General features: G+C 47.9%; 3 protein-coding genes across 3 annotated transcripts; 1 reads left to right on the forward strand and 2 right to left on the reverse strand.

Moving 5' to 3' along the window:
• Positions 1-958: 958 nt before the first annotated feature.
• On the reverse strand, positions 959-5,940 carry I303_108028 (uncharacterized protein; the record flags this gene model as incomplete). Its single annotated transcript, XM_018411279.1, has 6 exons — positions 959-1,212; positions 1,290-1,560; positions 1,622-3,634; positions 3,697-4,138; positions 4,208-4,665; positions 4,723-5,940. 6 exons carry the CDS (start codon positions 5,938-5,940, stop codon positions 959-961), a joined length of 4,656 nt encoding a protein of 1,551 aa, XP_018259947.1.
• Positions 5,941-7,914: 1,974 nt separating this feature from the next.
• Positions 7,915-9,630, forward strand: I303_108029 (uncharacterized protein; the record flags this gene model as incomplete). Its single annotated transcript, XM_018411280.1, has 1 exon — positions 7,915-9,630. The coding sequence occupies one exon, from the start codon at positions 7,915-7,917 to the stop codon at positions 9,628-9,630; it is 1,716 nt and encodes a 571-aa protein (XP_018259948.1).
• A 202-nt stretch (positions 9,631-9,832) lies between these two features.
• On the reverse strand, positions 9,833-11,630 carry I303_108030 (uncharacterized protein; the record flags this gene model as incomplete). Its single annotated transcript, XM_018411281.1, has 7 exons — positions 9,833-9,909; positions 10,010-10,267; positions 10,356-10,385; positions 10,469-10,567; positions 10,677-10,971; positions 11,084-11,388; positions 11,495-11,630. The coding sequence occupies 7 exons, from the start codon at positions 11,628-11,630 to the stop codon at positions 9,833-9,835; spliced, it is 1,200 nt and encodes a 399-aa protein (XP_018259949.1).
• Positions 11,631-12,101: the final 471 nt, after the last annotated feature.

Raw genomic sequence — 12,101 nt, forward strand, 5'->3', positions numbered from 1 at the left:
GGTACTGATCTTGATGTGCAGTGAGAACCGATCAACTCAGTCCCCTTCTTGTTAGCAAGGGCGTTAATGATACTTTTTCTTTTCGACGTTGGTGGGATTAGAAGGGTTTTAAACGATTCCCACATATGTATAAATAACCCTTTGACCCGCATCGAAATGATGTGATTACAGCAAATAAGTCTTGATCTTTCGGCATTTACGATATGGAACGTTGGTGCCTTGTGGGGTAAAAGCGGAAATCGGCAATCTGTCGTGCCGAACCATGCGATTGCTCCGAACACCTCGAGTCGGCCGCTGCTGAGAAGATCTTCTTTGCATAGATATGCTCGCGGAAGCTCGTCTCTGTATCATCGAACAGGGTGAGCACGGCGAGAACACGGCGAGACGCGATGGACAAGGGGTAGAGCAGGAAAGGGGAAGGAAGAGGGGAGGAGGGAAAGGAGAAGGGATAGGAGACAGTAGCGGGAGAGGAGAAGGCACAGGTGGGAAAGGTGAAAGTGGACAGTGGCAAAGAGGGGTACAAAGCAGGCGATAAGGAGACAAGAAGAGGCAAAAAGGCAAAACAGAAAACGGCAAGACAAGGATTCTGAAGGAAACGCAGAGAGACCGACAGAGCAATAATGGAAGTTGCATCCAGTACGTCGTCCAACACGACCTGGTGGATGAGATGGATGGGGATCAGTAATTCCGGGTGAATGATTACCAGTACCATTAACCATGAACTGTCAAATCGCTGTCTGCCGCGCATTCGCCCAAATATCGAGATGATTGGACACTTGTTTTCATCAAATTGTCCATATCGACAGAAAGAAGCGTATCTGTATCTCTATCAATCATAATTATAAAATGTGAGTTCTATTCACACTCATCCCCCATATAATCTATTTCGCATCCCTTTCGAACTAGACTTTATCGCTACCAATGAGACAGCGAAGAGAGAAAAACCGCTCACGCACGACTAACGTCTTTGCCATTTCAAGAATCGAGCCGCAATAAGCAGAACGATAATGTTAAAAACGACATAACAGATGAAAATACCGAAATCTCTCCATCGAGTCGAGAAAGAGATCTCCAAGGGTGTGAAGAAAGATTGTCCAACTCTGTATTGACAGAATTGACAATCGGAAGTAGCGTCTCCGTTGTTCAAGTATCCTCCAACGGCTTGAGCGTACGCTCCGGCGTATTCCATACAAGTTTGACCTGATGGTGGAGCTACACAAACATCTATCAGCTTCTATACTCTCGCAATCGCATTCCCTGCGAATCAATAGCACCGAATTTATACTCACAAAATACGTTAAATTCGTTCTCCTTACACACAACCTCAACATCTTGTAAGACGGAAGATACGAGACCACTGATCAATCGAGTGAACGGATCAAGTTGGTACATCCAGCTTCGCCAGAAGTAAGGCAGAGTGCCTGGAGGAGCGGTGACACCGCAGAACAAGGAGAAGAGCACGAGTAAGAATGGGTTGAACAATGCTGCGACCAGGATAGAAGGCGAAAGAGCGGCAACGGCTTGACCGAGAGTCACAGCGTATATCTCGGTGACGAGGATCTGCAGAAATGCATATTTTAGCTTTCAGTGGTTCGAAGAAATGTGTGTCCGATCAACTCACCATCAAGAAGAAGTATCCAGCTCTGGAGGAGGCATTGGGGAACCCTACACCGAAATAAAGAAGGAGGAAGAAAGCCACTGAGCACATGATAGAGTATGGCATCTCGGCGAGAAGCTGAGTAAGGGCGAAAATGGTCGACGAGTACATCTTGGAAGAGGCTTCTCGGTTGAAGGTCATTCGACTCATGATGTATTGAGGTTCGATTTGGGCCAAGATCAGGGCGGGCAAGATAGTAGCGAAGAAAACGGCGAATACTCGGTACTGAAGCGATTGAAGGGAATTGTCAAGTTGAAGGAATGTAAGAGTGACGACCAGACCGATAGCAATGTGAGCGAATAATCGAGTCCACTGGTAATCTGCGTTTCTCCAAAGAGCGACATTGGTCCTGTTGAGCATGGTCTTGAGTTGGAACATAAATGAAGTCGCGTATTCAGTATGTTTACCTCCGTCCTCGACCGACTTGGCCAATGCATCAGCTTTGAGTTGGGAGATCTCCTGTTTGACGGTTTCAAATTCTGGGGATTGTGTCCACTTCTCTCCCCAGTCACCACCGATTCTCTTTCGGGATCCGGCACCGATAGCTTCGAGCATGAATTCAGCAGGATTGGCGTCGTGGGGTACCTTGGCACCGTTTCGCTCGAGGTAGTCGATCAGAACCTTAGAGTCGGGTCCGATATCACCAAAGTAAACACATTCACCACCTCGTTGAAGAAGCAGTAGTCGATCGAAAGATTGGAAAAGCAGGGCGTTCGGTTGATGGATGGTACACAAAATCTTTTGTCCGGCAGCACAGAGCTTCTTGAGGAATCGAACGATGTTGTAAGCGGATTGACCATCGAGACCAGAAGTAGGCTCATCAAGGAAGAGAAGCAAGTCAGGCTTAGCAGCCAGTTCGACACCGATAGTGACTCGTTTTCTAGCCTCGACGGAAAGACCATAACCAGGGAAACCAATCATAGCGTCGGCAAGATCTTGCAATTCTAACAATTCGATGATATCCTCGCAATAGGCGTCTTTCTCTTCTTTGGGTACTTCTTGGGGTTGTCTGAGGTAGGCAGAGTATTGCAGGGCTTCTCGTACAGTGGTAGTCCATTCGTGAGTATCTTGTTGCTCGGCATAGGCACATCCTCTTTGGAAGTCTAAACCAATTGGTCGACCATTCATGAGGACTTCACCACCGATTACACCGATATTCTTTCTTGCAGCAAGCACATCAAGCAAAGTAGTTTTACCGGCACCGGACGCACCCATCAGGGCGGTCAAAGAACCGGGTTTGACATACCCGTAGATGTCCTTCAAGAGTTGTCGCTGACCACCGGGAACAGGTACAGTATAGTTGAGACCCTCCCATGTGAAAGGCTCGGGTCTCATCTTGAGTCCGGAAAGATCTTGATCCAATTTACCAGCTCGGAATGCTTCCCTTCGTTCAGCTAATCTGCCATTCTTCTCCTTGAGATCCTTGTCTTCCTTCTTGAATACATTGATTGAGAAGTGCTTGGCACCTTGTTGGAGGTACTCGATGAAGAACATTTGAAGGAGCATGAAGAAGACGAAGAAACCGATTAGAATACCGTAGTTTCTCCAGATGTGTGACTTGGAGTAGGAGTAACCGGCATTCATGTAAGCCGAACCACTGACAGCGCCTGAACCAGGAGTCGATCCCACCAGGGAACAAAGTTGATTAGGTCCAACTTCATCTGGGTAGCCAGTAATTCCTGCTGTAGGTATGTTGTGCGGGATGATATAGTTGGTATCGCAAGTGAGGTTGATTCGGGAAAATTCGTTGGCAAAAATCGCTTCGTAACCGTAGGAGAGCGGGTTCAGGTAGAAAATCCAGAAGAGCCATCGTTTCATCTGTTGGACGGGGATCATGTAACCGGTGTAAGTGACCATGAACGAGATCAATACGGATGCAAGTCTTGCAGCGGTGTTGTAATCAGTCGTGGCGACACCCAAGGTTCGGAAGAAGGCAGACATGACCATGAAAGTCGTGAAGACGAACAGGAAGAACATCTAACGGATGGAAACCGGTCAGTAAAGCTTTACACATGAGTACGAGAATAAGAGCGACTCACGAAGAAAGCACCACCCGAAGAGTATAGACCACCCATGAAATACAAGATCAGACTGAATACGAAGATATTCGATGCACTATAGGGCACATCGGCACCGACGGCAGCAAGGGCGAAAGCAGCAGGTCTGTAAAATCGATATTCGTTTTGACGGTAGAGGACAGATCGACCCATCATTTGAGATGGCAATTCAGAGAACGAGGTAAGAGCGTTGAACAAGAGGCCCAAGAAAAGAAGACCACCTCGAGTGAAAGCACCGGAAGCCGTTTCAGGTAGTCTGAAGTATACCGAACCGACGATAAGAGCAATGATGATTGAAGTGGAATAACCAGTGTAGATACCGAATTTATCTTGGAACTTCAGCATCAATTGTCGTTTGGCGATAGTGAGAGCTTGTGACATGAATCCGACGGTGTATGGAGACTTCTGTCCGACACCCTTGTGTCTGTGCAAAAACAACAGTCAGTAAATCTGAGAATAGTGAAGGTGTTGCTTAGACTTAGTATCTACTCACTTCTGCTCGTGCACAGCTTGTTTGAACTCCTCTGCAACGTTCGAGTTGGTCTCCACGAAAGCTTTGTATTCTTCTCTTTCCTTTGCCATTCTGGCGCAGATCTCACTCTCCATATAGGCCTTCTCCATGGCTTCAGGAGTCGAAGGCACATCGTCTTCGCTTCTGCCTTCGGCGAATCGTCTTTCGTTGGGATCGGTACAACCTGACAGATAATCGGCAGAGGTTTGTCGAGGAAGGTCTCGGTAACCCAATCCCATCATGTACTGTCTAGCTTCCTTAGCAGGACCGAAGTAGACAACGTGACTATCGTTAAGTACGAGAACCTTGTCGAATTGGTCGTAGATACCTTCACCAGCTTGGTAGAGGGACACGAAAGTGGTCTGACCCATGATGTCGGTCAACATTCTGAGGGATTTGGCGTAATCTAACGCAGTGGAGGCATCGAGACCTCGAGTAGACTACGCGGAAAGTTCGTCAGGGCTTATAGGAGCATCGACTGATCAATGTTGACTCACATTGTCCCATGAACAGACGGTAGCACCTGAACAGAACATCTCCGCGATGGACACTCGCTTTCTCTCACCACCGGATACACCTCGAACAAAGGCATTACCGACGATGGTGTTGGCGGTGTGCTTGATGTTCAACATGGAAAGGAGAAGGTTGAGCATGTCTTCCTTGAACTGAGCCTGGGAGACACCTGGAACTTTCTTCTTGGGTGTTTTGAGGGAGAGGGCGAACATGATAGTTTGGGCAACGGTGAGAGTAGGAAGGTGATCATCGTCTTCTTGGTTATAAACGACTTCACCAGCATACCTCTTCCTCATTTCTTTCCATTGTACACCAGCATACTCTACATTCCCGTTGACCTCGAGGTATCCATCTCTCTGGTTGGTGATCGATTTGAGGAAGGTAGAACAACCTGAACCCGGTCTACCAAGTACTAAACACATTTCTCCAGGTTTAAGCACACCCGAGTTCTTGAAAAGAATGGGTTTCGGTTTCGGAGCAAAGGGGTTGTATCCAAACACCCCAAGAAGGTTGATGACGGGCATCATGAATTGTTCAATGACTGCGGAAGAGAAATTTCGGATGTTGATTCGCATACCACCAGCACCGATGACTTCCAGGTCTTCCCAGATAACACCGACATCTTTTCGCTTGATACCAGCTGAATCATAGCTTTCTCTTCTCGATCTGAGGACTTCGGCGAGGTCGAACTCCTCTTCTTCAGCTTTGGCCTTCTCGGCATCAGCAGCTGAAAAGTGAGAGATTTGTCTTTCGGGTCGATTGGAGAATGCGGATTGGATGGATCGTCTAGTTGTAGGTCTGTGTAATTCTACACCTTGACTGCGTTGAGAGATGCTCGAGTATTTTCGCTCTAATGCATGGAACTCTTCTTTACCCTTGTGGATCGAAACGTGATGAGGTTCAAGATCGGCGACTACATCTTCGGACGAATCGTGCGCGGTACGTTTTGGCTTGTTGTGATGGTGGGCATGTCCGGCCTTCTCGGCGTCGATACCCTCAGCGTGTTTCTCACCTAAAGGTTCTTCCGCAAGGGTGTTTCCAGAAGAGGACAGGTCGCCAGAGTGATCGTGGTGAGGAGAAACATTGCTGTTAGGTGTTGTCGCAGTGGTAGTGGTGGTAGTTGTGTTGGGAGCAGCCGAAGCCGAATGAGTGCCGATGGGCGCACCCAAATTGAGTGCGCTGGCTGGTTGACCGTCAGACATGATGACGTCGACGTCTGCGATCTTAGCTATTGTTGAGCTCTTTGTTCTCGGTCAGTGTAAGATGCTATATTGTGTCGAGGTCTGTATACTAGAATAAGACCAAATTAATGCACTGCTCTGCTATATGCGAGGAGACAGGCTCGAGAAATCGAAAATCAAAAAAAGATGATTATACGGTGGAAAAAGGTCAGATAGGAGGATAAAGAGAGGAACCCAAGGCTTTTGTATTATTATATATCTTATGGAGGATGACGAACGAGTCGAAGAGGAAGAAGGCGATGAAAAGAGAGAGATAGGTCGGGCGACGCTGAGTTGATTTGGGATGAGGTCGATGTTACGATGATTGTTTGATTACTAAACTTATCTTCTTGGGCCGACGGTCGTGATCGTTTATCCTCGTATAATCGTATAATTGAATGTTTTTAGCGTCTATTAGTCCAAACATCGGATCCGATTACGTGGTTGCATATGGACATATGGACACTGACCGTACTCGAGTACGGTACATCACCGCCAGGCCCGGGTGGTTGACGGAGTAATCGATTCAGGAAATTTACATTTTTACATAAACCGCTTCTGGACAGGATAAAGCCTAACTTCCGAAAGCTCCTTTCTTCTTGCCCACCACCAAATTCACTGCTCATTCAACGGGTGGTGCGTCTGTGGCTGCAACCTGTACGAGAGGTTCACAGCGGTTTCAAAATTAGGCTTTAAGCTGTTAGGACCGAGAAAGGCCATAGCTTAATGCTCGACAGGTAGAGATGCCTTAAGGAGTTTATTCCCTTTAAGCTGTTGCTCACTACCCCAACCGACGGTATTGGGCTTGTTTGGTATTGGCTTTTGCCGCAACAAGCTCAGTCACCAAAACTGTGCTTCACGTCTGGCAAAACAGGTGTATCCAGTGTGCATTGGTCAAGCTGCGTGCGAGGTGAAAAGCACTCTCGGATCCGCATCGTCTGATCGAGTCAATCAAGAGGTCTCTCCTTCTCCATCTCCGTCTACAGAGAGTATACGACGAACCAAACAAAATAGTCTAATTTACCCTTACCACTCCGCCGCCTTTCGGATAAATCGACGCATGCACAGATGCAATTATGCAAATGCCAAGGTGGAGTCTGGATCTTTGTGTTTTTACTGCATCTTCGTCACCGGCCCCCGTCATGATAACGTCACGTGGGCGCCGATCACCACATTCAGGCCCCCGTTGATGTGGTCATTTAACGAGTGCGTACCCCTCCTCTTGGGGGCAAGATGTAGTCAATCGTATCTTGCGGGACTGCCTGTGGAGCTACATTCATGAGTGTAGCACACTCCTACTACTGGTCTGAGTCATCGAAACATTATGCAATCGAAGCGTCTGCATCGTCCACGTATGTTGCAAAGTTTTTGTATATGAGCAGTGTTATTGCCCTATAGTCTTGGCGCTAAAATGAATGGACTGGACTGGACATCGATCACCCCGCGTTCGATACGGACAAATCATGTCTCTTCCATGCATATCATAGTCATATCTGGAGAGGAGATCGCGAAGATGAAGACAGCCAAGACTTCAAGTCACCGACGGCGATACCAATGATTATTGGTTGAGTCTTATTAGCTTGGCCCGCTGAAAGATGAGTCATTGAACAACTATCTTCGATCTGGTCGACTACGACACGCTAAGCGCCCATGCATGCAATCAGCGAGGTCAGATCGTTTGGCGAAACATCGTACTGCAGTATCAACAGTCAGCTGCTTGCCTCTGTAAGTGGACATCTAGTGATACAATAGTCGGACCCAGACAGATGTGGAGGCCATCACAATCTCGGCTATCCGGTATTTTCGAGTGGTGCGTAATCACGCTATCAACTTCGGACGACACTACTTTCTCCTCTCTTTGCGCTCATCCTTCTGCTCACATACCAGTGTGTCCATCATGGGTATCAATCACACCAGTCTCGCTCCGAACACCCCATCAACGCCGAAGTTCCCACTATGAACGACCTGCCAAAGCCCATACCAGCCAGTGAACCATACTACGACCTCGGTACTCTCACTCGTCGCGTCACAACCACCTCACCGGACGCTCAAGAATGGTTCGACCGGGGACTCAGATGGGCATATGGGTTCAATCACGCAGCAGCTGCTCAGTGCTTCGAGCAAGCTCTAGCTCATGATTCGGCTTGCGCAGCAGCGTATTGGGGACTAGCTTATTCCCTCGGTCCAAATTACAATAAACCCTGGGAAGTCTTCGACGAAGAAGACATCAAGCGGACAGTCGAGAAATGCCATTTGGCTATAGAACAAGGCCTGAGACTCAAAAATGGTACGGAAGTAGAAAGAGGTCTATTAAAAGCAATTGGCACGCGGTTCCCTGTTGATAGAGCTAGTAGAACGCATAAAGAATGGGAAATCAATTACGCCAATACCATGGTAAATCTACATCAAAGATTTCCGGACGATATCGATGTAACAGCTCTCACGGCGGACGCACTGATGAATCTCACTCCGTGGGCATTGTGGGATATATCGACCGGCACACCGGCCAAGGATTCACGTACTTTAGAAGTTAAGGCTATTTTGGATAAAGCGTTGAACACGCCGGCGGGATACAATCATATTGGAATATTGCATTTGTACATCCATTATATCGAGATGTCGCCCACCCCTGAACTAGGCTTGGTCCCCGGAGATAGGCTTAGAAGATTATCGCCTGAAGGAGGACATCTAACACACATGCCTAGTCATATAGATATCTTGGTAGGGGATTATCGAAGGGCAATCAGTTCCAATTGGGATGCAGTAGTCGCCGACGAGAAATATAGGACGGAGAGCGGTGATCTGGGACTGTACACCTTCTACAGAGTCCACGATTATCATACGATCATATACGCGGCGATGTTCAACGGACAATATCATGAAGCTATGAAAGCTGTTGACGGTATGGAGAATTCCTTATCTTATGAAGTCCTCAAAGTGGAGTCTCCCCCTATGGCAGATTGGTTAGAATACTTCTTGACGGTGCGCCCGCACATCCTTGTGAGATTCGGTAAATGGCAAGAAATCCTCTCGACTCCGTTCCCAGAAGACAAGGAGGTTTACTGTACCTTGACGGCGACTCTACATTATGCAAGAGGCATAGCATTCGCAGCTACTGGACAGGTGGAAGAAGCAGTAGGAGAGCAGAAGCGGTACAGAGAGGCAGTGGACAGGTTTCCAGATTCAAGGATGATATATCCGAATACATGCAAGGCGGTTTTAGCTGTAGGCGAGTCGATGTTAGATGGGGAAATCGAATATCGAAAAGGAAATTTCGAATTGGCCTTCAAGCAACTGAGAGAAGCTGTGAGGAGATACGATAATATCGTATATGCGGAACCTTGGGGATGGATGCAGCCTGTCCGACATGCCTTGGCGGCCTTACTTCTAGAACAAGGGAGGACGGAAGAAGCTGCAACGGTGTACGAAGAAGATCTGGGGATTAGTGGAGCGCTGCCGAGAGCATGTCAACATCCGAATAATGTCTGGTCGTTATTCGGATATCATAATTGCTTGACAAAGCTAGGAAGGAAGCGAGAAGCTGCAATTTGGAAGAGACAATTGGACGTCGCTTTGGCGGTAGCGGATGTGCCGATCAGGACGTCTTGCCTCTGTGCGAAGGAAGAGGTAAGCGACTGGTCTGATCTATCGCCAAGAGGGTGGTCAAGCTGATATCAATTGCAAGTCCGGTCTTTCCGCTGGGGTATGCTGTGAAGGGAGCTCGGGAAAATTGTAACCGTGCGAGCTCCGATCTCTTATTGCGACACCAGTGATCCGTTCTTACTCTCGACGGCACCGAGCGATATAACAACAAGCTCGAAAAAGCATGCATGAAATAGCATATGTCACAACTAACAATCTACTGGACCAATCTTCAGACATAATATTCGACTTTTCTGCCCAAAACCTCTTCTTCAACTCGACCCTGCGCAGTCTTCTTGTTATTATCATCTGCGATCCAGCCAATACACACGAATTTAGCAGTCTTGCTCATCTCCACCACCAATGATGATGATGATGACGATGATAGATACGTCTGATGTACACTCACAAAGCTCATGACCGGTCCTTCTGATTCTTTCTCTCAACCACTCATCCTGAGTAGGCGCTGTCCCACCGGCATCAATCCGATCTTGGAACGCGTTCTTCCCTTTTTCTTTCACCAAAGGCGAATCCCAAAGGGGGTTCAGCTCGAGATCCCGCCTGACTCGTGCGAAGTGGATAAGGATATATCGGATTATATCTGCTTGGTCGGTTGGAGGCCGGATGACTCGATGTCGCGTAGCTTTGAACACCCCGCCGGTGAGGACTGCGACCATTCATCATTGGACTGTGCTCAGTCTCGTGTTTCATATCCCGTATCCCGCGGGTATTCATAGCTGGTAGAAGCTACTTACACTCGAGCGCATCAGCGGTATTGACGACCACTAAGAACAAACAACATGCCATCGATGAGCACCATATCCCTCAAGCTGATCAAAATTCGGTCTCTGGCACGATGCCGACTCACCGGCTCCTTCGACATGTTTGACCCATCGCCACTCGTTCTGCGGCGTCAGAATCTGCAAAGCCGATATAGGCTGGGAATACAGTAGGGAAATACTATTATCTGGGCATACGAAGCAGCGAGCCGAGTCAGGATGGTCAGCATGGATCAGGAATAGTGCGAGACCCAGAACTTCTGAGGGGAAGAGAGGCTTGAGAAAGGGAGAACGCACAGTCGGTATGACCCTTCGACCAGATCCCCTCAGTCGCCTTTTCATCCCCTTCATCTCGAGGGAAATACCCCATGAACCTCTGACAAGCGTGTCCTAGGGTCCCATTCTGATCGTGTAATCCCCAAAGATAATCTTCCGGCAATTCCAATGCCAGAGACACTAATTTTAGTATCCGATAAACCACGTAGAAATACGTGTGTTCAGCAAAGGCTTTGATCTCGGGTATTAGGGGGAGAAGTTTGGCGGGATGATGTGTCTCTGCATTTTCGAATGACGAAGATTCAAGGTTGTAATGCTACGACGATCGAGGATCGGTATCAGTTCTCGTATCGTCTTGCGACTCTCTTATGGATCATGTCCCCAGAGGGAAAAGGGGAGCTAGGGAGCGTGTAATTTATCGTGCTCACCTCGATATTATCGGGAACACCTCCATCCCTCTTCCAGATCCCCCTCAATTTATATCCCGCATAGCTCCCTTCTTCCAACTTGGCAGCGTACGGCAACTTCTCATCAAACGGAATACCGGTGATGGCGTATTGTGCTATCGCCAGATTACGCTCGAGGACTTCTGAGGAAACGCCTGTACCGGTGACGAAGAGGAAACCGTCTACCGTCAGAGCTTTCTTCGTGGCTGCTATCAATTTTTGACGGACTTCGGGGTCTGAAGAATCGAGAAGACGCAGATCGATCTCTTCTAATTCGGCCCAAGGCACTGTAAAGTAGAGTAAATTATCACAATCTGTCCATCAGCCTCACTTCTGAAATTCACATTCACCTTGACCAGGTGATAGGTATTTGGAATACAGATGATGACTAACGCTCTGCTTTGGTGAGAGGTGGTCTGACCCATGGAGGAATGTCAAGCTTCTTGGTATCCTGTACTTGGGCTTGAGCTTTCAGCGACTCGATGGTTGAGGTCGTACTCGATGGTTCGTACGTGGCAACAGGACTCATGGTGTATTCTTCTCAGTACTGTGAGTGGAAGAGTGAGAGGTCTATCGAAACAATGCATCACGGCCCCCTTATCAAACAGATAACTAGACTAGATATACTGAGGATCATTCGTACACTTGCGTTCATTCTCTTACGCCGCCATGCATACGGACGTACGATGAATGCAACACGACATACCAAGGACCACTAGCGTGGATGGCGCAAGATGTCGCCAATAGTGAGCACGACATTATCGTTATCTCGGGCACCACCGATATACCTCACAAAATGACCGACATTGCCTCTGCTCATTCGCCTTGTCCAACAGACGACCTGAAGCACGTCGTTTTGCTTTCATCCAAAAATATCCTATCGAACTCTCCGGTCCATTTAACTGCAGTAGCGTTTTTCATTGGTCGTTTGGGATTACCAATACTACTGTATCCACAACATGGATGAGCTAGTTTGACGTGATCGGACTCGGTTTTTCTC

Source organism: Kwoniella dejecticola, chromosome 10 (assembly GCF_000512565.2).
Source record: "Kwoniella dejecticola CBS 10117 chromosome 10, complete sequence".
Taxonomy (NCBI): domain Eukaryota; kingdom Fungi; phylum Basidiomycota; class Tremellomycetes; order Tremellales; family Cryptococcaceae; genus Kwoniella; species Kwoniella dejecticola.